At 37.5% G+C, this 27492-nt stretch overlaps 1 protein-coding gene across 1 annotated transcript in view; it reads right to left on the minus strand.

The window, feature by feature from the left end:
- COL19A1 (collagen type XIX alpha 1 chain) overlaps positions 1–27492 on the minus strand; it is a 181731-nt gene that overhangs the window by 112314 nt on the left and 41925 nt on the right. The window contains exons 10-11 of the mRNA XM_014870248.2: positions 25563–25616; positions 2401–2445 (exon numbers count right to left, since the gene is read on the minus strand). Coding sequence (XP_014725734.2) covers positions 2401–2445; positions 25563–25616 — 99 coding nt within the window. The remainder of the gene's footprint in view (positions 1–2400; positions 2446–25562; positions 25617–27492) is intronic.

A 27492-nucleotide genomic window follows, 5' to 3' on the forward strand; every position in this document is an offset into this window, starting at 1 on the left:
GCAGTTATAAGACTATCGTATAAGAGTGTCATTATCTACGTAACACAAAGAAAACAGAATATAAAGGAGAATTAAAATAAATTCACAGTGAGAGTATATTTCCCTTGGAGGGAAAACTTGCAACATAACACCTGCACAGTCTGTACTTCCTGTACCAGTATTGGGTTCTGTAAGAGTGAACCAAGTTCAGCCACGACCAAAAGCAGAACAAGACTTTTGGGCAACTCAAGAAGAATCGAGTGTGGCAGACAAACCCTTAAACAGCACAAAGGAATCTCCCTCACTAATTTACATTATAGAGGTTTCCCATAACTGTAATGTACAAACGATCATGCACTGTCACCTCAGTTGTCTCTGTCTCTCTGATGTCCCCAAGGCTTGCTCTGCCAAAGCAGAACCTAATACAGAAAACAACTATTTTCATTTGATGAAACAAGGTATAAGGCTGAGTTGGTTTCAAGTGCCCAATCCTACAAAGTGATAGGGCCACTTAAACGAAAGTAGAGGATGGTTGATTTCCATGTACTTCTGTGGGGAGTCTGGAATAATATCCCACAATGAGGTAGCTGTGTCCCACCCTAGGAGATATGCAAAATCGTGTGTGCAAAAATTTTGTTCCTTAACATGTATATTAGGCAGAATTTTTGGTAATGGGAAAATTTTCCATTTCAGTCTTTGTAATTGTATTTGTTACATACAAAGTAGTATAACAAATGCAAATGTGTTGACAATTTTTAATATTGGAATTTAGTAGCTGAAACTCTACATTGTTAAACCATTATTTGAATTCAAGCTGAACTGAATAACTGCTAAAGACCTACTTCCCACAGCCTTAAAACACATGCTTCCCATACAAACATCATCTGTAGCTTCTGATGAGACTAGCCCAAATAATTTTTGAGTGATCACTGGTAAATAAAGATCCTTCCACTCTTATATTTCCTTAAATTTGAAGGGCAGTTGAATGCAGCATTAATTATAAATAATAATTTAAGTAGACATAATAATAAGTAAACATAATAATAAACACTGGAAGTGTTTTAAAATGGGACCTCTAAATTATCATCTGAATCTAGGAGAGAAAAAGAAAAGAATGGTCTAAGCATGCGGGTTTAGCTTCCACATAGGAAAAATGTGACTGCCAGTGGCTGGGTCATTTTATCTCTACTTTAAAATAAGGGAAATCAAGTAAAGAGAGTGGCAGTAACAGCTGGAACCATGTGCCTGTGCTCAAACACAATTTATTCATAAAACTCGAGGAGAGCACAGCACAGCTGCAAAGCAATTATGGGGAGGGAAAAAAAAAGAAAAAATCCAAAGGCCCTTCAGAACTGATGAATAATGATACTACCAAGGAAATAAGATCTGTCATTGGAGTTAGAAACACTCAAGCTTAACAAGTGTTTTTTTTTAAAGGCTGAATCCTCTCATTATAAATGTTAGTTGCTATGGATGCTGGTTTTTACTTCTGATACAACTTCCTTCTTGTCCACGTGGGATAATTCCTCCTTAAAAAACCTCCACATTTTAAATCTGATTCAATTCTGTTAATCCATAGCATGCTTTCTCTAAAATATGAACACTGGAAAGCTGTCTGACACTTCTGAAGAGGTATGGTGGGTGAGTGAATATATCCATGTCCAAAGCAGCCTAACTCACAAATATATTACACTTTTTTAAATTCAGAAGCTGCCACCTACTCTCTATTTTCATCAGTCTGAATATTGCCAGAATAGCAGTTTCTGCCATTCTTCATCTTTATGATATATAAATCCACAGAAATGCTTTTCTACACCCTTTTTAGACAGTGGGCTGAGGCACTGAGAAACTACCTGTTACAAGAAAATACTCTTATTTCAGGTTGCCCAATTCAAACCAGCCAAAACTAGTGAGAAACCAGTAAACAGACATGAATATGGTTAAGATCTGAAGATACAACCATAAACTATCACCATTGTGACTTTAATTCTATTAGACAAGCTAGATCTGGCTCTTCCTTCCACTTGTCCCTCAACACACATTTACTTGCCTTTGGTTGACGACCTGGGAAGACTTACCATTCTTGGGATGCATCATCTAATGCCAATGCTGGCATTCTATTAGCCAGAAGAGCCTTCTACAAGGCCAGTTTAGCTCTCATTTTAATACAAGCTATTGAACTATTTCCTGCCACTGCAGAAGGTCTGTTGGTTCCTCATAAAACTTTTTCTCATAGGAAAAAAAAAATCTAAAGGCACCCAGTAAATACATAAATAACTTCTCATTCTTAAGCATTTACATGTCAAAAATTTAAGAATTTTATTAATTAAAGGGTCAAGGTAGATACTCAGAGAAAGCTTAACTTGGCTGGCCATATATCTTATTGTTAAACCAATAAATTGCATGGACAGAATAATTTACCTTTTCACCTTCATCACCTTTACTACCCGGAAAGCCACGTTCACCCTGGAACACAAAAGGATAAAATACAAATCTCAAACAAACATTGCTCATGCAATTGTATTCTTTAAAATAATTTTACTGCACTGAACTTTTATTATGAGGCAAAAATGAAATAATATGGATATTGATTGTCTCTCATTCAAAAACGTGTCAAATGTCTGCAAAAAATGATATGGCTTTCCATAGTTTTGTCAGTTAATAGGAGTCATTTATTTTTCCACTCATCCTAAGGGATTTTCTCAGCTTTAAAAATTCTCAACTATTTGTTGACTCTAGACCTACTTATTAAAGTACTTCTATTCTTCTGCAGAACCAATTTTAATACATTTATTCTTATTAATACCTTCATTTTAATTTTTAAATAAGACTAGTCAACTGTGAAGGTCTCCAACCCAGATCCACTGAAAAAATATACAGATACAATTTATGAAAAGAAAACTAATTTCTTTCACTTTGAAAACTATATCCAATTATCCAAGTATTAAAAACAAACCAAAACAATGAAAAAGAAAACACAGAAGGGGTGAGTTTTATACTATTAATTCGAGCTCAGGTTATTTCAGCAGATTGAATTCTTTGTTTGATGGCATTTCAATAAAAAGGCCTATTATAATGCTCTTTCCAGCTTTAATTTCCTAACATTTAGCTCAGAAAAGGATCATAGTGTGCAATCTTACTATGTTAACATCTTCATCAAATGCAATCTGCCAGTCTGTTGATATTATACAAAAATAACACCTGCTCTACGTTTTTATTAATGTATACTTGCATGTTATGTGAGACATACAGAAGACAGACGGGCATAATTATATACAGACAGTACAAAAATGACCTAATTTAAAAAATGCAAACTTTTTCTTTCTCTCTCAAATCATCTAGCAGGAGATGGTTTGCATGTCTTTTCCAGTCTCCAGAATTCAGTCTCTTAGCTTCAGTACAAAATACATGATTTTTTATACATCTGTAGACGAAAAGAATGGAAAATATCCACAGGAAAGCTTATAGCGTTTTTTTTTTTAATTCCCTTAAAAAAATTAGACAGAGCAATGTCTAAACATTCTTTCACCCTTCAGAGAGTGTAATTTCCTTAAGTACAAGTCCAAGGTTTAAGTGAGGTTAACTAGAACAGCTGGCTATAACTTGCAAAATTTCTAGCAGCATTTTGTCAGATCTTTCAAGCAACGGATCGTGTACTGATCATGTACTACACATCTGGGAATTAAATTCAAAGCCTTGGAGGTGTGCAGAAGTATAAATTATCAAATAGTTCTGGACTTTTCATCACTTCCTACAGTAATTGCCTTTTTACTTTAGGTGGGGGATGGCTTATACAATCAACAGCTCAATTTTACAAGCAAGCCCAAGACCAAGCATACAAAAAGGTATCTAGTGAAATAAACTTCTGCATGTCCTCACCTAAAAATAAGAGCCTAATTCCTGAAATGATTTACAAATGTATACAATTTCTGTTCAGTTTATATAGTTTCCTTTTTTTTGTCGTGACAGACATTCTTTTGAAGCCCCTTCCAACGTGGGTTGTTCTATGATTCTTATTCTTCCTGAACTGCTAGACACACAACACAGCTAACACTTATTCTAAAGAAATCATGGAAGTGTTTTCTTCATTTAGCTTTCCCATTTGTGTTTTTCATCAATCCCAGATTCATTATATGAAAATTATTCTGAGATAGAGTCAACATTCCTCTAATTTTAGCTTGTATTCATTGCCTCTCATCCTTTCATTGTACATCTCTGATAGTAGTCTGACTCTGGCTTCTCCACATCCACCCAGTATTTACGGACAGCCATGAACATGCACACCACCCACCACTCCCCACTTTCCAAATCATCTCACCTTAAGTCTGAAAAAGCCCAGCTCCCTCAGCCTCCCCTCTCACATCACGGGCTTCAAGCCCTGGCCATCTCTGGGTCTCTGCTGGACTCACCCCAAGGAGCTGCTCTTTATCCTCTCCAGGGAGCTCCAAACTGGATGCAGAATTCCAGATGTGGTCTCACAAGCACTCACCAATCACTCTTCCTGGTCTGCAGGACATGCTCAGGCAGCCCAAGATGCCTTTGGCTTTATTCAAACAAAGGGCATCCAGCAGAACTCCCAACTCCCTTTCTGTAGAGCTGTTTTCTAGAAATTTGGCACCCGGCCTGTACTATGGCATGAGGGTATTCCTTCTCAGAGGCAGGCCCTCATGTTTGCCTTTGCTTAACTGTGAGAGTTCAGTGAAAGCTCATTTCTCCAGTATGTTGAGATTATTGTTCCTGCCCTACCTTCCAGGGCACTGATTACTTCCCTGCATTTGATAACATCCAGGAACTTGCTGAGAACCCCATCATCCATGTTATTAATAAGGACATTAAATATCATCCAGTATTGCCTCGTGGGGTGTAACACTTATTAGGTAGCAGTCAGACTGCATAGCATCATTCCACCTTTGACCCCAATCTTCCACCCATTCTGTTGTTCATTTATCCAGTCAGAGTCTCACGGATTCCAGTGTAATTATATGTCTGAAGACTATGCCAAAAGCCTGGCTGAAATCAGGGTGTGCAACATCTACTGTTCTCCCCTAATCCACAGTGACAGTCATTTTTATCAGAGAAGGCAATCAGGTTGGTCAGTGTGATTAGTCCTTTGTAAATCCACACTGGGTGTACTCAGTGACCTTCTAGTCCTTCCTCTGCTCAGCCATGCCTTCCAGGATTTGCTACATAATCTTTCCAGGGACAGAAGTGGGGATGACTGGCTGTAGTTCAATGGATCCTTCTTGAAGATGGACAAGATGTTTGCTTGTTTCCAGTAATCAGTGACCTTCCCTAGTAATCATAATTTTTTTGATAATGGCAGAGGGCAACCCTGCAGTGGCATCAGCCAGCTGCCCCAGCACCCCTGGATGCATAATGTTTGGTATTTTGAAAGCATCCAAGCAGAGTAAGAGCTCCTTAACACTCTCTTCTGTGGCCAGTGGTTCATCATCACACTCCCTGATAACATGCTTAAATAAACCGGGAGGCCTGAAGGCAAAACTTATTAGGGGGAAAACAAGGTGAAAAAAATTGGATATTCGCAGCCTTTTCCACATCCCCCACCCCATTAAGCAGCAGGTCAATGTTTTCTTCAGCTTTGTTTTTGCTATGGATGCACTTAACAGAAGCCCTTCATGCTGCCCTTAAAACTCTCTTACTTGTTTCAATTCCAGATGAGTTTCTGGTTTCCTAACTCCATCACCACATGCTCTGGCAGTGTTTCTATGTTCCTACTGAGTAGCTCACCCGTGTTTCCAGTGTTTACTTTCTTTTCTGTCTGAGGTCAGTCAGAAGCATCTTGTTCATCCATGCTGGCCTTCTGCCATACTCAACTCCCTGCATAACAACATGGAGTGTTCTTGGGGTTTTAGGAAGCTGTCCTTGAAGATTAACCAGCTGGAGTTCTCTGATTTATAGGACAGTTTCTATCATTCTTTGGCTTCCTCTTTTTCAGACACAAAAAATTTTTCTTCTTGAAACTATCCTCAGATATATCTTGTTTTCTAGGCCCCTGAACATAAACCAATTCCCTGTTGGACCCTCTCTGGTTCGTCCACATCACTTGTGGAAGTGAGAGTGGAGGACTCCCCCAAACATGACACAGTGCAGCACCACCAAGCAAAGAAGCAAAAATATCTCCCCTGATCTGCTATGAGCAGTTTTAATGATATAGTCCAATATGTGGTTTATTTTATTCCAGTCAGAGTATGCTGTTAGCTCATAATTCAGTCTCGTGTCCACCTCCCCATTATTTTCAGCAATGCTGCTGTTCAACAAGTCAGTTCTTGCCTGTACCAATGTCAGTGATCAACAATGCCTTATGTTTCAGAAATAGCCCCGATTATTTTGCATGTATTTGAATTTCCAAAAAAAAATTTCCAAATTAAAGAAAATAAGAAATACAGTCAACAAAATGTAGGTAAAGAAGTTTAGGAAATTTCTACTTGACAGTATTAGCCGCTGGTAACTTCAAAAAATTCAAATGTTGCAGAAATAAAAAAATGAAATTTAAAAAGTATCACATGTATGACTGACTTAAATTCTCAGATTAAGTTAGGCAAAACATTTCACAGAAGTTTTTCATGGACAATCATTGATAGCTTGTCCTGATGTTCACTGCAACATTGCTGATCTGATTTTCAGTGTTTTAAATATGCCTGCAGTACAAGTCAGTGAGATCCTGGCCTTGAATGTAGAAATTGATAGACTGTGGTAATCTTGTTGCTGAAAAAAATTCTGGCTACCTCATCTGCAGAAAATAAGTTCCTTCCTTCCTTCCCCTTGTGCTATATTACAGGAAGTGTCTGCCCTAAAGATACACAAATTGCATCAAGGTCATGTTGCAGAACATTTTCTTGAAATTTTAATAACAACAAAATAATGGGGATTTTTTTCTGTGTGCTCTCTTAATTTGTTGAAGCAGCAGAACTATTTCCCCTACTATTTTCTAAAAGTTATTAGCTGGACAGACGTTAAGATTTAGTTCCAAATATTTACCATTAAAAGCCTCTGCAATCAACAAAAAATCTGGCCATGAAAAGAGGCAATTTTAACAAGTATTACCAGCAAGTTCTATAATAAATATGTGAGTTCTGGCCTTCCTACAATAATCCACTTCTGGAAAGGAGTAAAAGATTAAAATGAAAGAGTGGAAGAAGTGCTGCTCCTTATCTCATTTTGCTGAGATTTCAGGACTCTCAAATTTCAAATTTTTGGATCTGCAATCTTGTACTTGAAAAGACCAGTACAGTTTGAAAACTTAGGCAACTGGTCTTAATGCAAAATAATACTGCTGGGTAGGTTTGTACCCCAGCACCACATGTCCTTTTTCTTTTGAAAGAGAAGCCAATAGTGAAGTTCCTCTGTCACATTAAATAACTTGGAAATTGGACAAGTAATTCAAGTACCATTTATGCAGATACTGGACAGCTGGCAAAAAGGATGTTGAGACTACAAATGATTAGAATGAAACTCTCTTTTGTTTGTTTGGGTCTTTGTTTGGTTTGTCTTCTACCTTGGAGTCAGTAAGACTGGGTTTGCCAGGAGCACCTACTAAGCCAGCTTCCCTCTGAAACAAAGTGTATCCGCCCATCATTTTAGAGACCTAACTCATGACTGAGCTAAATTAAGAGAAAAAGGCATCTGGAATGTATTGCCTCTCATTCCTTTTCTATGGAATAGTTGAATTAATTTCTAGGGTTATTTATGTCTGCTACCTTGTATTTGCTTAATATGTTTATCACTTTCAAAATAATAGGCCATTAACATTAAAACAATAGGTCACTAGAGGTTATCTAATTCTGTAGCAGTTATAGCTGTAGGTTGCTTCAGACAACTGGACAACAAAATTTAGAGAATTTTTATCACATGAAAACTTTCTCAAGCCTTATTTCAGGCCCTATTGCAAAGAAGACAGTCCAGAAGACACTTGCATGCTACCCAAGTACCTAAAACCCCAACGTGTGCACCACAGCTTCCACTGTCTCCTGAGCACCAATCAGGCACTGAGCACACAGGGATCTGCCCTTAAACCATCAGGTCCAACAGGGAGCTGTATGCACAAAGCTGACTGATGGTTTCTAGGCTCTGCTCAATGGGATGTTTCAGATTTTTCCTTCATCTCCAAGTGCCCAACTTACTCAGCAGGAAGAAATGCAACTCTTGATTTTCTGCAGCCAAGCAGGCTTGCCCTACTTCCCAAGTGAATGTCCTATATAGGCTGTTAACTTACTGTGTCCTCTAAGCCACGTTTTAAGAAAAGAGCTAAGTAAGTCAGCTGTACAACTGACTGTCACCCCTGGCTCCCAAATGACTTTTTCCTTACACTGCCTATGAAAATTAAGGATCTGATTTGAGTTTCCAATTTCCATTCAGGGAACCAGATGCTTAAAAGTTAAGTACAGAAACTGAGCATAAGTAAAACCAAATACCTTGTTAATAAAAATGCTTTTAAAAGGTAACTATTCAAGCTGAATAACATAGTAAACTTCCCCTTCAATACTTGAATAAGGACTATTTGAACAAAAGAAAACCATAAATCAAGAAGTTTGAGTTGAGAGCTACAGACAATTCAATTATGCATTTAATATACAGCTTTACAAGGAAAAGGTATAGTTAAAAACCTACTAATATCTCATTTAGAATTAAAATATAAAGTATTGCAGTAATTTCCTTTTCCTTTCCTTCTTAGCAAAGTGTATGAAATAATTACAGACCTAAGTGAGAACCTGGCTCTGCCGCTCAAAGCTAAGAGCCACCCTTCTTTTACAGATTCATGAAATATGCCACCATGAATACATTAATTTTTGTCATAATTAAACTGTAGTTACTGAGCTAAATTCTGGTAGAATTAATCTGTGCTCATATGGCTTCTAATAGGAGCTTAGAAGTCTTATTAAAAAGAACCTAAAATGAAACTCTTTCTCCATTCCATTCATGCATCTGATGTCCTTGACAGAAGTTAGCCCTAGTAACTTGCACACCACCCAACTGAGTTTTCTGTCCACGCCAAAATTCAGCAACAAAAGAAACTTTTGAAAGTTCACTTGTTTGATTCCAAGCCAAGCAGGAGACAAATGCCTCACAGACACAAAAAGAACAGACACAAAGGAAAAACTCTGGTCTCTCTTAAAAACAGAAAGAGACAATAAAAGAACAATTATTCATCAGAATGATAAAAATAATTAAGCAAATAAATACAAAGCCCTCATGACACATAACAATTAAAATAAATCTTAAAATAACTTGCTAAAATGGCATTTTTGTAACTCCACTCATGGCACAGTTTCCAACATCTTCTTTCCAGCTCCTGTCTGTAACAATACATGGGAGTCTACTGGGGAAAAATTCTAGTTAACCACTACAAGCGATTGTTATCCCTTCATTTTCTCTAGATTTACAGGATGGATTGTGAAAAAATTCTTCATAGTCTGCTACCAGATAATAAAATTTCATCTTCCCTGTCATATTCCCTGTTATATTCCCTGTTATATTTTCACTGTAAACTAGAAAAACAACCCCAAAACACAGTAACAGGTTTTTTATGAAGACAAGCCATAGGTCTTTTGCCTTGCCTCATTTAATCAGTGCTCTATAAATTATTATTTCTTCAACAAAACAATGCAAAAATGCATTCTTACAACAATACCATCAGTATTCACTCTTATCAAATCTAAAATGATTGATGCTGTGATTGCTTTAACTGTTTTTGAAATGTGCAATGTATTTATATACATGGTCCTTAATATATTTATAATTTATTGATTTTTCAGTTTATAATTGCACTGCAACACCTTATGAAATTAAGAGGAATTTTGAAGGTAGAGTAAGATGCTTTGCATGTGTGCATATAACAACATTCTTAGAATGCATTTACATCAGTTTTTATACCTTGATTTCCACATTTAGCTATTTCCCCTCCCCAAATAAAGGACTTTCACACTAAACAAAATGTGAAGAGAATAAAAGGAGAGGCTATCTTAACATACAAGTGCATGAACTTTATCAGAAGTGTTGTTACTTGTACTGTGAAACAATATGGTAGCAAAAAAATGAATTAGGAATCACATTATCTATATACAGAAAAAAAGAAAAGAAAAAATAAAGAAAAAAAAAGACAAGAAAAGGAATAAAAAACCCCAAGTGTTGAAAGAAACTTTTATCAATCACTTGGAATGCATTTTGCTATTTGGACTATTTTAAGCACTAACAAGATCTATAATGGCAAACATGCTGAAACTTCATGAGATTCTCTTAAAGGGTGGGAAAGAGAAACAATTACTATAAAATACTTTAAGCATTTTTCAGACATGGTTCTGTGAAACTAAAAAAAAAAAAAGAAAAACCAAAACAAAACCCCCCTAAAAAACATACCACCAAGAAGCTTCTCCATTCTCAATATGAAACCAAACATTTTTATTTTTAAATTTACTGGGGCACTGCCAGTAGCTTGATTTACAAAATAGGCTTGATACTCCAGGGTTACTAGCAAGGAAACTCATCTTAATTGAAGCAAAATCAGCACGGTCAAACACCACTTAGTGTTTTGATAATTTATGGATATGTGCCTTCCATTAGTCTAAGTATGCCAGACCCTTGGAATAATCTAATAGCCTGGTGTTTTAAAATGAGGACAACTATTTTTAGCATTGCAGAAATGGAGCGGAATGTTCAACAATGTACTGTCAGTGGGCTCGAGCAGCGTCCTCCCCCGTGGAGCACGTACCCAGCCAGGGCAGAGCCACCAACAGGGGCAGAGCTCTGCCTATTCAGATAAAAGTCCCACACCAATTACAGTCCATTCTATGACACCTTTCTTAGCCTACCAGAATATTTCCTTGTTTATTTAAACAGGCTCACGTTTATGGTTAGGATCACCTGATAGGATATTAGGCATGTAAAAATGTATTCAAAACATATTTATTAAAACTTGTTCCGTGAATTTCCTGGATTAGTTGTGTCAAGAAGTTTCTGCTGAACATTATGACACATTGGCTTCACTGCATCTACCAAGCCTTTCATTCCCTCTTGGTTACTGCTGAGCTACCAGCACTTCCTGAGTTCTTGCTCAGTGCTATCCTTGTTACAAACTTGATCCATGTGAGCAAGAATAAGATCCTCCCTTAAAATAACTTGATGAGGAAGGGCTTGTGACAGGTAAATAGCTAATTTCCTTTGCTCTGTCCTGCTTCCACAGCAGCCTCAGTGGAGTAGATACACCATGGTTTGGCCAAGGGGGTCAGGGCAGGTTGGAGGGCTCATGTCAAGTAACTGCTAAAGAGAAAGGCAAATGGCAATAACCCTACTGCTCTTATCTGCATATTATAACAGGCTGAGTTCAGAAGGCACCAATTTTTCTTCATTCCCATCACTTCCTGTTACCCATCTTTGGGATAAGAACAACTTGCCTATTCATTCAGGCAATTGGATGTTAATATACTCCAAATGAAGTGACACTTGAAAATCTAGGTTTTGATGCCTTGTATTCAGACTAAAGAATCAGCAGTTCTAGCTAGCTCAGAGCATCAGAGAACATGGCCACAGGACTCCTTGCTACAGACTGCACTTTCTGTAGTTGGCATTGTTTCCTTTTTTTGCTATTAGCATGTCTGAAAAAGCACATGCAACTCACACAATATCTATATTCAAATACATAAAACATACTTTCATACATAAAGTACATAAGTCAAACGTTTGTTCCTATATTTTCCTCCCACAAATTATTTCTACGCAACAGGTGAAATGAGAGAAGTTACTCTTAAAAACCAAAGATGAAAGCATCACTCCATTTATTGTCATGCACAACTACAGACAGGTATACTGCCTCTGGGTTTTTTTTGTTTTTTGTTTTTTTGGTTTTTGGTTTTTTGTTTGGTTTTTTTTGTTTGGTTTTTTTTGTTGTTGTAGTTGTTGTTGTTGGGTTTTTTTTTGTTTGTTTTTTTTTTTGTAATAAACTGATTGAAGTCTTTGGGACACATGTCGAGGACTGGTTTCTGTGCCATCAAAAACTATCAAGAGAAGCAGAACCTCTGCTATCAGTAGGTCTTCTTTCTGCCCTTGGCAATTACAAGTAATATTCACTGCTGTTGCATGTCCTTGAGGTGACGACTTAAAAATGCAGAGAAATGCAGTGCAGATACAAATTAAACATGGGCTGGATAACAATCCAGTTCATTTGACCTACAACATCATACACAGAACATTAATAAAATGCAAATAAAATTCACAAGAACATTTCCCATGGAGTAGTGAGAATATGCAAATAGGCTTCTGGCTGAAAAAAATTCTCAAAGATTTATAAGTTCTTATAGATGAACAGTTTAAAAAATTAACTCTAGATAGTTGGATATTTCCATTATCTGAAGCAACACAAAAAAAGTTTGAAGTGATCTTATACTCATAGACAACTGATAGTTTATTGCAACTATGTTTTTTTCTGTAACAGCAGATCTGTCAAAAGGAAAATTGCCTGACCTACACAACATCTATTAATTTATTGCTAATCCAACCATAATACAGTGTTAAAGCAAATCCAAATCCTATTAAAGTTTCAAAACAGAACTGGAAAGTAATCTAATTGGCCTTTCTCAAGTAACATTTGAAATGCAATAATGCTAAATGTATCTTAAAAAACATTATTCAATATGAACATACTGCTGAGGTCTTTCAAAAATAATATAATATATTATGACTATTATACTCAATACAATAGTTGAACCCCCAGGCTTATATTAGGAATGTGAACAGCATTGGTCAACCTCTTACACCTCAGAAGCTATTCTTTATAAGAGAGCTATTAGCATTATCATCATCATCATCATCATTATCATCAGTATCCAGTTCCATAATCTGAAGGCTCAGGAGGCAGATTCTCAGCTGGTACAAATGTAAGTTTACACTAAAACAGTCAGTCTCACAGACCATTAAATACTAACTTCAATGTTTAGCTACACAGACATGAAATGCAAAAAAAGCAGTTGAAAAAATAATCATTTAGGGTGAATCAGAAATAAATAGAACTGCATATAGACTGAAATTTCTAATCTAAAAACTAAGTCATATCAGTACTTTTCCTGGTATCTTGTTGGTGTGCTTGTAGCTGCAAAGCTCTTTTCAACCATTGATAAATAAATCAGTTCAAGGTACAGTTTCCAGGTCTCCACTTACACATAGATTTTTAAGGCTTTTCCAAGAAATGTCTCTCCTCATTTTCAAAACAGTGATTTTTGACATTTACTGTGTTTTGGAGATAGATTAAGAGGATATACCAACCACATATCTAGTACTCAACTCACCTAGACTAACCTGGGAATCTGGGATCAGCAGATCTACTGTCAGCACAGAGCACAGGAGCTGCTCCCTAAAGGTAAGTCTCCATTTCCATAAATTCTGAGCACCTCTGTGGGTAATGATGACATCTTGGCCTAGTAGGGCTGTAATTTTCCCTTTCAGGTCTTGTCTTTTCCTCTTTGAGGATTACTAGCCTACTCTGCATACTTCATCTGGGATGCCTGACAGAAAGCAGCTTGTCCACTATCCGAGGGACACAGACTTTTGTGTGAGTTTTTAACCACCCTCTCATTAAAGCCTAGTGTTTACTTAGTGAATCAACAATACTCTGACACCCATTTCTCCAGCTGCATTCCTTTCTCATTCTTCTGTGGTTCAGCAGAAGTATTGCCAGTACAGTGTATTCCAGAGGGTGGTATTTCTTCTGGCTATTTGACAACACTGGCAGTATAACCCTGTCACTATAGAGAGTCACGAATTTTTCCTAACACATCCTGAAATTTTACCTTTTTCCAACTCGTGGGCTTGATACCAGAAGACAAAAGCATTCAGACCAAAGTATGGAGAAATGGGGTGGGGAAGACAAACTGGCTGCATTCACTCTACGTTACACATCCTACTTGTTCATGTTCCCATTAATCAAGGATGATTGGCAAAATCATCCTCCTGCACTTCTATTTTATTGCTGCCTTTCCTAGCAGAGTTGCTATGACTAAGAAATGCCTTCTTATTAAAACAAAATCAATCCCCTCCCACCTCCCAGATTGCCACTGAGACAATGTCTCTCCAATTATGCAGTGTGCTGTAATGTAGCTTACAACAAAGCTTCAAAAATTCATTAAAGAATAGCATTGTACACACTGTACACAATTCCCACCTGTTAAATAGTTTCCCACCTTTGCTCATGGCCTTGGGTGCACATCTATCAGTATGTATGTTCCACTGGACAGGGAATTTCTTTTAATCCAGGTTTGTACTACTCTGTCTGAGAAAGTCCCAAAACCTTGTCATGCTATGGGAAGACACACTAACACAGAGTATTATGGCCACAGCCCAGAAGTCTGGCACTCTCCTTCCATTCATACTTTTAAAGTGAATTTTCATTCTGTGAGGTGGACAGCAAAATAATTATTTCTTGAGATATTATTGTCAACAGCTACAAACAATATGCTGTGCATCTTCCATGTGTAAAGGTAACAGGTTACAACTATTAAACAAAGTTAATTATGAATTAATTTCCTGTTTAGAGTCTTATTTCAAAGTAACATCATGTTATTTTCATGTGTGTGGGACAATCAGAAGACCTCTCATTCACAATAGAAAGCGAGCATAGTGAAAAGGGTGTTAATTCTGAAGAAAAAGCATTAGCTGACTAGCTTCTCAGTATCTGTAAGAAAAAAATCTGTCTTGAGTGAGGTACTTGTAAAAGGCAAATCAAACACCTGTCACCCAGCTGGGCCACGTGTGTCACTGCTGAGCCATCTGCAGGAACACATCCCGTGCCAGTTGCTTTACTTAGTGTGGCCTGGGAACAAGAATCCATTAGACAAAAAGTCAACAGTGGAATTAGCAGCACTTTTTCTTTTAGTGCCCTTCCACTTACTTGTTTGACTTGTGTTTCTATTTCTGGGAGCCTCATGCCAGAGCAACAGTGCTGACTGCTGATTAGAGAAGACTTGGCCCAGCCTCAGCGTGTCACATTGATTTAATCGGTTCAGACTCGAAACACATAGTATAGATCTTAGGTGTTTATAAATACAGGCTAGCAGTGAGAACTGAAAAATAAAAACACATTCTGGTTTGCAATACCTAGGAATGATCTTACTATACTAATAACATAGCATTTTTATTTCCAACGATTTGGTATCTGCGAATTTTTAAAAGCAATTAACATTGAATTTGGTATATAAAACCTTTGCTACAATTTTAGTGGGTTTGGGGGCAAGAAACATTTTCATTGACATTAAAAATGCACATAGGAGCTGCATTCATTTAGATTTGAATAATATAACTCACCCACTGAAAAAAGGGCAAAGGAGAGTCAACAGGCCACAAGTCACCGCGGCCAATAATATTTTCTATAACATCTGTATAATTTGTACTATGTATATATTTTCTACTGAATTAAATGAAGAATTTTTCTTAAAAATCTAATGTGCTATTCACCATGGGAGTTGTTATTATCCAGGCAGAAAACACTCTTTTATATAATTTAAATGGAGGACAATAATAGAAGTTATCTATTATTATAGATCAATGATTCATCAGATCAAAAAAATTAGTATTCTGTGAAGTTCAATACCTAGTGCCTTAAAAGAAGACAAACAAAACTAAGCAAAATGTGTCAGACAAGATGTACAATGTGGCAGTACAGTGAGAAAGTTCCTTCCTCTCCAATTAGTCCATTTCCTGCAACACACTGCTGCCAACTTTTACAGTTCAATAATGGGTACTTTTCTTAAAGCTCTGCATGCTGATGAGATGTGGAAAGTTCGGAATATCAGTTTCAAAACCTACAGTCACTAGCTCCCAAAAATGAAGGGAAAAAACCATACAAGACTAAAATCTATGTGCCACAGAAACCTTCCAGAAAGAATCCAATAAATACAATTTATGAACAATTGAAGAAGGATCCTCAAGCCTCCCCCCGCCCTTTCAAGCTCTGTAAGATCCCGACTGAGGCTTTTCAAACACAGTTAAGAACCCCAGAGGCAGGCAGGCTCACAGCTAGAGTATTCATGACTCTGATTAAGGAACAAAGGGCTGCATTTAATGACTGCATTATTTAACAACCGCATTATGTTTTACTTCCACATTACATAACAGGCTAACAAAGACCTGCCCTGCATGGCACTGTGCCAGGCTCTGCTTTGCTCCCTGCATCCCAGACCCCTTGAAAATGAATGGTGACCTTTGGTTGCTTTGGCCACACCTCACATCACATCACAAAGGCGGCTGCTGCACTGCAGGCCCCGTGGCCAGCCACGCTCTGCTGGTTATGGCAGCTCCAATACAACACCAGAGGGTATATATACCTCCCACTCTTATCTCTACAGTGTCACTTGCCTGCAGGAGACCACGGCTTTGATGCCAAGCAACACAAGGAGTAATGTCTGGCTCCAAAGTCACATTTGTACTTTTGTTCTACTAAGACATACTAATCTGATTTTGAGGGAACCCATGAGAGCACAGAAGACAATGCTGTAACTTTTCTCAGATGGGACTGAAGCATATATTTCCTTTCCCCCAAAAAGCAATGATTTTTTAATTAAAAAATGAAGTCTTTGCTCACCAACACCTACAGCAGTCACCAGCACCATTCCCTCCAGAATGGAAATAACACCCAAGCAGTGTCACTGCACACCAGGTAATTTGATTCCACAGAGCTCTCTCGAGAACTGAACTGAACTGAACTGCTGTCGTTTCACTTTAGGAATTGAAAAAACAGGGAGCTCAACAGTTCCTGGAGTTGTGAACTGCAAAAATCACCTAATAAGGCAAAAATAAGTCAGCACAGCAGACAGCTTGCTGGAATCAAATTTATGATCAAAGGCTATTCAAAACACTTTCTTGTAATGCTAAGGAGAGAGCAAGAGCAAGCAGGCAAGAACTATACATGCTGAAGCAATGAAACAAGTTTTGGAAATCATAATGATCTAAAGTGTATTTTCCAAGTAAGATAATTTATTTTATTTTAAAGTATATCTATGTATCACTATTGAGTCTATTGTATCACTATTGTAAATTTACTGAGACCTACTATTTTCATATGAGTCCATCTCTTAAAATCAGATGTATATTAATTTTACACTACGATATCACTGAAAACACAACAATAATGCAAAACTTGTAGAAAATTTGTTGCTGCAATAGATGGCATCCAACTGCCTGATTTACCACCACCAGCAATTCTCAAGCTTAAGGCATAAACTTAGAGGTAATAAAGTTTCCAATTGGACCACATTCTTATAGCTCATAACTCCTTACTTTGAAAAGATTTCTGTTGTTAATTATTTTTCCTATGTTACCGATTGTTACTTTGTTTCTGTTAGAGACTCCAGAGCAAAGCAGCACAAAGATTTTTCAAACGTTGTATAACTAACACAATTTATGTCCATATATGATCCAAGAATATTGAAATAAAACTGATTAGCAGTGATGGGAGCTAATAAATTAGATGGCACTGAATAAAAGACAGATAAACTGAGTAAGATAGCTTTAAGCAGTACTCATCCAGTGCTCCACATGCATTTTGGAAGTTTTCTCAAAGATGCTGATGAGCTACTTCAGAAATATCCTGATCCCTGTCAAGGATCTGTACAGGACATGAAATGTGGAAGGCAATATGTCCAGAGATCTGTCAAGACAGCTGCAAGGAAAAGACTGCATTACTGAAAACTCAACACCAATGTCTCTTCAGATTTGTACATTTACATGACTGATTAATGCTCCAGAAGCAATGCTGAACTGGCACAACAAGCCGAATATCCATGGCTCTTCTGCAAAGTCAAATATGCCCTAGAAAATACTAGAGTTTGCATGGTCTAGCTGGAGCAATGGGGAAAGCAGATCAATGGTCACAAGGATGTTCACAATGACATTTTGGTTTGGATGTACGTTTAACAAGTTTCCAATTGTGGATTTCATGACACAGCTGGCCCTGAAGCCCTGACCCTGTAGTAACTCAGTATGGAGATGGGTATTAAAAATATCTCTGAAAGAAATTTGAAGTCACATGATACACTAGCATGTAATTTTTTTTTCAACATTTTAAGTTCGCGTATATAAATTAAATCATGTTAGAAAACAAGCATCGGGCATTTCTAAACCATGTTTTGTATTGAAAAAAGAACCTTATAATGCAGCTATTTTCAAGCTCATTTTCTCAGGTACCACTAAGGGAAAGGAGAGCTCTTCCCACCAAGCAATGCAAAGGGGACTGTTCAGGAAGCTGTCTTGATAGCATTCATACCACAAACGGTATCTATATCACATTTTGAGAAGCCTTTTACTAATTATTTCCTTACCTGTTCCAAATATAAAGAGAACTTTATTCCAAAAGGATAATCAAATTTATCAAAACTGAAACCATCAGTGTTTGGTTTCCAAGTCAGTTAAAAATGAAGGCAGCACAGTGATATTGTACTTGAGAAAACTGAAGTTCCAGATTACCACAGGACACAGTTAAATTATGAAAAACATCACTACAAGCAGCATTATTTATTCCAGTACTATTATCTTCTGGCTTACAAAATATGTGAGTTCATGCACATTTTCTTGAATCATCATCACAAATACATGTGCTTGAAAAAAAACCCGACTAATTCTTTTACAGATACCTGCTAAACATTTTCATGTAAAACTCATTTCATGTAAATTTAATTTTCAATACTCAAAGTTCAAATAGCACTCACACAGTTGGTAGAGCTCTGGAAATGTACACTTAGCTTTTTCTCTGGTCTGACTTTGATCTCCATCACATTTTACATGTAATGATTTTACATGATCTCCATCACTATGAATTGTATCCTGTGAATCGTATACTATGAATCATAAGAAAGCAATTACTATAGAGGTTTGGATAAAGGGGAATGCACAAACCCAATTTAATTCGGTAAATCTTCTGAATATAAATCTAAGTTGTGTCGAAATAAACACTTTGATTTACATAAGCATTTATTTATCTTTTTAGTCTAAACTATTTTATTAATATACTGCAGGAGTGTAGTAGCAAATACACAGCATATTGAATATCTCCCTGCTTCAAGCTTACATGCAAGACCAGCTATTTAAAAAAACAATATATATATACAATATATTTAATATTGTAGGAGTAGTGTTCGTAATCTAGATTAAAAGAAACCATTGAAATAAAACTAAACCAATAAAGTTAACCCATATGAAAGTCAAATATTCAAAGTGAATGTTGTCACAAGTATTTCACAAAATGTAGGTTAAGAAACATAGATACATGATCTCCATCACGATGAATTGTATCATTGTATCATGAGAAAGCAATTATTATAGAGGTTTGGATAAAGAGAAATGGACAAATCCAGTTTAATTCAGTAAATCTGAATTTTCTGAATTATCTTGCTGCCTACATCAATTTCATTTTTCAGAATAGAGTCACTGATAAAGAAGAAACAAATATTTCCATAATAGAAAAATTAGAAAAATACGGAAAGGCCAGGAACAAAGTAAATAATTCACCTCCCTTAGCTTGAGTCCTTTGACCCTTACTGCCTTCAGCAGGTACTCAGAAGCATAAGGCCTTTCTGGCTAGCAGGACTCACAACACACATAAGCCATAGAATCATTAAGGTTGGAGAAGACCTCTAGGATTGAGTCCAACCATTGATCTAACACTGATATCTCCACCCCTAAACTATGTCACCAAATGCCATGTTTTTGGAACACTTAAGGGGATGTTGACACAAGTCACTTCCCTGGACAGCGTATTCCAATGCCTGATGAACATTTTGGTGAAGATAATATGCAATCTAAACTTCCCCTTGTGTGACTTGAGGCCATTCCCTCTTTTCCTGTCACTTATTACCTGGGGAAGAAAGCAACACTCACTGCAATCTCCTCTCAGGTACTTGGAGGAAGTCAAAAGGTCCCCAACTCCCCAAGAGCCTTAATAGTTTGTATCAAAATACCTGCCACAGGTGGCAGCTTATCTCTCAGAACCAGGAACTCTCCTGCTAAACTTCTCAAGTACACAGAGATTGTCTACCCCCTAAAATGTGTATGCCAAAATGGTTGAGAAATTCACCTTGACTGTCAAGTCATCACAGACCAGCAAAAAATAACCCCGTAACCCAAACAGGACTCCATTACTTAGCATCCAGAACTTAAATAAACCTTCAATTTGGAGTTTTGTTGCCATGGCATTATAGAGCCAGAAGGAGAGGACTTGACTTATTTGGATGAGTGACACAAGAAGTGCAGGAAAAAGAGAAATCTCTCAGAATTAAACCCAGATTGTTCAAGTTTACAAAAAGCTCATGAAGCAAAGTAAAAAATGAGCTCCCTGTGAGAACACTGAGATCAGGTAGCTGGTGGAAATTTTTCCCCTCTCTTATTCTTAGAAAATGTCTAACACATTTTTAAAGCTTGAGGACTTGATCATCTAATCATGGTTCAAAGTGCTGTCAGACTGTTTGGAAAACCTGGAAATATACCATAAAGGGAGGATCATGGAATCATAGAAAGGCTTGGGACAAAAGAGATCTTGAAAATCATCTAGTTCCTACCCCTCTGCCATGGGCAGGGATGCCACCCATTAGACCAGGTTGCTCAGGACCCTATGCAACCTGACCTTAAACACTTCCAGGAATGGGGCATTTACAACTTCTCTGGGCAACCTCTTCCAGTGCCTCACCATCCTCTGAGTAAAGAATTTCTTCACAGCATGTTATCTAGAGCTCTCATATTTCAGTTTAAAACCATTCCCCCTTGTCCTGTCATCGTCAGCCTATGCAAAAAGTAGCTCTCTCTCTTTTTTAATGAGCCCCCTGTAAGTAGTGGAAGGATCCAACACATGATATGCTTTGTGCAGAGAATAAACAAAAAACACATGCCAGGGAAGTCTGTAACAATCCCCCAGTGGGTGCTATGGAAAGGACCTGCACACATTCAACCTGTATGGAAGTAAGATGATGTTATGACTTCAGTTAGGGAGAAGCCTTTGGGTCACACCAACAGGAATCTTGTCTCTCCATCTCAGTAGTACAGGAACACTAGAAAATAATTAAACTTTTTAAAATAGAAATACTTTACAGTGATGTATTGACCTTGCTCAGGTTATGCCAGTGATGTGACCCTGTACACAGCAGTTATAGGTGAAGACCATTCTTAATGGCTGAGCAATCAGTTTTCATTGCCATAATGAGTCTAACCGCTAGATCAGGATTTGTTAATTTCTGGAACAGATAGGTGACTGTCATATCTTAAAGCAGTCCAGTCACCTCAAACCTCCACTTCAGGGCCAGATTTAATTTCTCACGCCATAACCAGCCCTCTGGCTATAATACAGTTATATTAAATGGCTTCAGAAGTGTATCCAGAGGCAATTTCACCTGCTAATCACCAAAAAGTAGGCTAACACAGTGCTTCCTTCAACACATTTCTTCTGTTCTCACAGCCTCTGCCGAACATTGCCAGAAGGGCAGAGCCTAAGGTCTCACACACACAGGGATTCTGATTAACCACAACTTCCAGTTGTTCTTGTAGCATGGTTTGGCAGATACCTTGAAGAAGTATGCCCAGAAGGCTGAGCTACAGGTCAGTCCTAATTGCAGGAAAGGGATCATGCCACTGTATCCCATCTCTTCTGATAGTCTGCAAAGGAAGCAAATTTCCCTCCAAGGAATGACTACTACTCTCTCATTTTAGAATTATAAACAAGTGCCTCAGAGCTATCTCCTCTGATAATCTCAAGAGTTTGTCCTGTTGCCCCAAGTAGGTTCTACTATTTAAAAGAAAAATCTCTTAAGACACTTTCCTGAAGAACAATGGGGATGAAGGAACTAGATAGGTGGACATCAAATACACAGTCATATATAACAGTGCTGACTATCTACTCTGTTGTGACTTTGGGGGCCTGAGGTAGGGCTCCACAGGGTCTGCATTAGATTCTTGCCTCTCTAGATTGTTCATTGTCACCATGACACTGACTTCTATTAACCCAAAGGCAGAGGAGACAGGCATCTTGTGATGTGCCAGTCAATGAAGACCTCATTTTTTACTTTGGCAGCTTACAAGAACTGCATCAGAAAAATCCACAAAACTGCTGAATTATGGCTAGAATATTCCTCTGTTTTCTTTAGGGTGTTAAGGCTATTCTTATGTTACCCTAGAGTCATCAAGCCTTAAACTCTGTTGTCTGTATTAGCCTTCAGCAGATCGAGTCTCTTAATTGGCAAGAGCCTAGAAGCCTACACCACTTACTTTGCACCTATTAGCCAGCAGACTGCAGCATTTGGTGAATTGGAAATTATGTTGTCAGTGACAGTATGTCTTGAAAGTGACAGAAGGCAAAATGTCACATTTGAAGACAAACTGTACAATTTTCTCACTTAAGATCTTTGAAAGTCAAGGCCATATATGAAGACCCACAGATGTCTCACCATTTATTCACATCTTGAAAATTAAGTATAGAAGCATTGAGCACTGTTCTGGTAGGTTCTCCTGTTAGGATTCTCTCAAGTAATAAAGTCCATTGCATAGTATTACTCTAAGTTTAGTTTTTCTCTACGTCAGCTATGTTTGAGATAATCAATCTAAAGAAACAGGATTTCCAACAGCCAAGTTTATCTCATTCTAAGGCAAACATCCAAAATAAGTCAAATGAATTGATATTGTTTCTTGTGCATAAAAACATGAGTAAAATCTATTGCTTATTTATTCTCTGAACCTTTTCCCAGGGAATGAAGTATAAGCAAAGGAGTATTGCAGTGGACAGGTTTTGGGAGTATATCAAGAGCAACTCTATTCTTTGAAGCCTCAAACTTCAGTTAATTTTTTAAAAAAATATAGTTTATTTTTCCTTTTTCCTGTTTCTAACTAGTGACTCAGGGGCACATCTGCACAAAGCTCAGAAATACACAGTGCAAAAACGTAAGAAAAGTCACACTAAGCAATTTAACATCTCCAACAATAGATAATATGTGCTGAAGGCTTTAAGAGGATGCACAAACAGCAGCAACTCCTGAGAATGCTCTCCCAGCAGTGCACCTCAGTCAACATCCTGAAATGTAGGAGATGCCTTTGCAAACAAGAGTGCTTAGAGTATTTTTATCATAGAATACGTTGAGTTGCAAGGGACTCATCAGAATCTTCAAGTCCAATTCCTGGCCCTGCACAGAACAGCCCAAGAATCCCACCCTGTGCCTGAGGGTGTTGTCCAAATACTTCTTCAGCTCAGACAGGTTTGATGCTCCTCCACTTCATTGTCTTGAACTCTATGAACAATGTTATCCAGAAAAACACACTTAAGGGAGCACAAAAATAAAAGATTCTAAAAATGTATATAGTTCTTGACCTGGGAAGGAACACTTCAGCACCTTTCACAAGGTGAGGAAAATATTCATTCTAGCTCCAGAATTGAGCTAACACACACAACACTGCATTACTCCACACAGACAAGATCATCCCAGCTAGCAGAAGCTGGGTAGTTGGATCTCAGTTTCTTCATCTAGCTTGTACAAAAAACTTGGCTTTCTTTCTTTATTTTAACAAGTTTTAAGCTTTGACAGTTTTCTATTTCATGGTAGTTCATTTTTAATTTGCAGCAATGGTATTTAATATGGGCTGAATTAAAAGGGTTGTAGTGTTCAGAAAAAGTAAGATGTCTGGATATTAAATAAGATCTGTCTGTTGAGCTTCATGTAAACTAACAGGAGCTTTGGGATTTGGCCTGACAATGAATTTGCAAGGCGCTTAGCAAAAAAACCCAAACAATATTAACCATGGAAACTGCAATAATAATAACTTGGACTGGAAAAGCAACGTAGCCTGGTAAGTTTAAAACAAGATAACATCAGAGTAGGAGCTACAGAATGAGCCAAGGGAAAACAGTTTCATTCTAGATCAATCTCAATCTACAATGCTTTACAATAACTCTTTCCATTAATTCACATCTAGGAGCACAGTAAAATAAAACATTGTCTATCTGGATCAAAACAAAGGTTTTTCCAGTCAATTACAGGACTACAATCATGGCAACAACAGATGTCTACAGAAAAATATAACAACAGGGCAGCCATAAAGACCTCTCCTATGGCTTTCCCAGATTCCAGCCTCTTGAAGTACAAGCAATCTGACACGCTCCATGGAATTTTACCACATTAATTTTCTAATACATTTTCAGACTTTTCAGGTTCTGTGGCAATGTTCAAACTGTAATATTGTAATAGGAATAATGAGCCTTTTCTATCTTTTTTGAACCTGCTATCAAATGCTGTAATTCACACACTGAAGAACAAAATAAATAAATAAATCCCTATTAATCTCTTCTGCTCCATTCAGGACTTTACAGAGAACAGAACATGACATGCTTCTTCTTAATTGTGCCTTTTTCAGAATGAAGACCACATTGTCATACTTTAATTGGAAGATGTCTGGTGCTCTTGATCACTCTTGACACCTCTCAATCTTCCTGGTATTATTAGATTCACACTGAGATGTGAGAACCAGAACTGTATACATCATTCAAGTTGCAGCATAATACAGACAGATTCATTAAAAATGGTGACATTAAAATGCTTTTGCTTTGTTCCCTATTCCTAGTAATTCCCAAATACTGTTTGTTTATTTGACTAGTGGTAAACAGTGAGCTCATGTTTTCCTTGATCTGTAATTCCAAGATCACTTTCCTGAATTGTAATAGCTAGTCCAGTCTGGCATGAAATGCATAATGCTTCCTTTGTTTTCCTCTTCATCTGCATCACTTGCCTATTGCTTTCTCTGAGTCTTACATACCACTTGACAATTCAGTTCTTCAATGTTGCAAATTCCTTTGAAAATCTTTGCAGCCTGTTCTCCATTTTTGTACCAATATAATTTAATGTCAGCAACAAATACTTTGATTTTTCCTCTCAACTTTGCTAATATACATCTACCTCCTGTTTTTAAAAAAATCAAAATTTGAGACAGAAATAGTAAGTAAAAATAAAAGACAATTTCATTATTTAATGTCCTGTAAACGCCCTGATTTTAAGCCTGACAGCAACAAGCTGTTTCCTCAGTGTTATGAGGGTTGTTTCTATATTGAAGATGCTAGATATTAGACTTACAGACTTCCTCTAATACAGGTAATAGCACTGAACCCAGTGAGTGCATACAATGTCTTACTTTGCACACTAACATTCTGAAATGAAGTGAAACTTATCCTTGAATACACCAGTAGGCTGGCATGCCTTCTTAGCCATGGCTATTCCAAATCCTTGATTAAGTCAGTGATGTTTATCTCAAGCTCTACCAAGCAGGCTGCTGAGTGCACAAGAGCTCTTATCTAAGCTTGCAGACCACAAACTGGGCAAGTGGAACAAGTAGCTTCCTTTAGCTCTATGTAACCCCCACTTCTTGGGAAAAAACCCCACCAAACATGCACATGTGCAGAAATGCTTTTGATCTGAACAGCTTTTTCAGTGAGCTACCAAAACAGGGAAGTGCAGGTAAGACAAAAATGTTCTATCTTCCCATTTCTGTACACAATTACAGAGAAGCCACTGACACAATGAACACTTCCTGCGAGTTAAATCACACATCAACAAACAGGAACATACCTTCTCACCAGGCAGACCTGCCACACCATCTGGTCCTTTCACACCCATCTCACCCTACAAAACAAATTGACAAATTAGATGCTCAGGTCATCTCAGACTCAATAGAAAAGCATCTTCTACCTGATTTTTTAGTAATGTAACAACTGTGGAGGAGGACGCCTTACATGTAACACTAAAATCAGCAAAATAAATGCATTTTAAAGGCCTGTAACGTCAATTAAGTCTTTTATCAGACAAATACTTTCACATCCACATTTCCATAAAAGCACTAATTTTAAAGGAATTCGTTGCAACAGAAGACTGAAACCAAGAGGGTCCATTTTCAGTTCTAAACTGAGAAAGCTCAACATGTAATACAGATTTGTACAGTCATGTGCCCACAATACTTTTGAAAGACATTATTTAAATTCCTCTCTCCCTCCATTTTATCACCTCAGAAATCAAACCTCAAACCATAAGCAATCTATAAGTAAATTTTAGTTTTGAGAGACAAATGATGGACTGATCAGGAGAGTTAGGAAGATAAGTCGTAAAAATGACATAAGAAAACACCAAACCCAGAAATTTTGCTAAATAATGTAAAGTTTAACAAATTCAAAATAAAAATAATTTGGATGACAGAGGAATAAAACAAAAGCACTGAAACCATATATTGTTCAATTAAAAACAAAACAAAACATAAAACCCCAAAATATTAGGTGCGTCTACTTCTACCAAGAGAAGAACACTCTCCAGCAAGAATAACATCATAACTCTGGTCTGAAATGAAGTTATGAACCTTTCTGAAGCTGAGAAAGGAGCAGTAAGATTGGCCAGAAGTACACAATAAAAGTAGTATCAGAATCATAAAGCTTAAAAACCCCCTCCAAGATCAAGTCCAGCATTTGACTGAACACCACCATATCAGTGAATAGCACTGAATGCCTTGTCCAGTTGTTTCTGGAATGCCTCCAGGGAGAGTGACTCCACCCCTTCCCTGGGCAACTCAATCCAAGGGCTGACCACCTCTTCAAGGAAGAAATTCTTCCTGATGGCCAACTTGAACCTTTTGTCACACAGCTTGATGTCATTTCTTCTTGTCCTGTCATCAGCTGCCTGGTTGACCTCCTCCTGCCTGCAACCTTCTTTCAGGTACTTGTAGAGAACAATAAGTCCACCCCTGAGTCTTCTTTTTTCCAGCCTAAATATCCCCAGCTCCCTCAGCCACTCCTCACAGGATTTGTTCTTAGTCAGCACGTACCCAATCCCCTCACCCAGACCATGGATAAAGATATTAAACGGCTCTGCCTCAAAAATAGACCAAAATCCTGGATGTGTGAATAGCATGAATCCACTGGCACTATCAGAGGTAAAGGTTACCTTATCTAATCACCCACAGAGTGACTCTCTTATCTATGTATCCTCTGTTCCCTACTGCCACTTGCCAGTATTTTAATAGACCAGTACCACTTTGTTACCTTTAGCAGTGTATTTTTATACACTGTATAGTCTAAAATTACACAGCCTGCTACACGCCAGGAAGCCTTTAGCCTGTATGACTTACTAGCCAATTAACCAAGGTATGTTTACACTTCTGTTCCACTAACTGCAGACAGACTCCCCATCTTGAAGACAATTATTTTCCACTGCAAATTAGGTCTGCAAGTTATGCTTCTACCTTCTAGTTGTGATTTTAATAACCACAGGCTGAAAGGTGGTAGTTTTTAATACCTTTATGAATACATATATGTATATATATAATATATATATGAGATATACAGGGATCTAATAGTATTCATAGAAACAGTATCACAGACTAAAACTAAAAATATAGGAAATGCATCTTTATTATTTTAATTTTTTTCTTAATGGCCTTTTCTTTTCCTTCTGCAGGCCTCAAAGTCCTTCACAAAAGTGAAGGATAAGTTGCCAGGAAAACAGCTTTGTAGGG

Source organism: Sturnus vulgaris, chromosome 3 (genome assembly GCF_052056855.1).
Source record: "Sturnus vulgaris isolate bStuVul1 chromosome 3, bStuVul1.hap1, whole genome shotgun sequence".
Classification (NCBI taxonomy): domain Eukaryota; kingdom Metazoa; phylum Chordata; class Aves; order Passeriformes; family Sturnidae; genus Sturnus; species Sturnus vulgaris.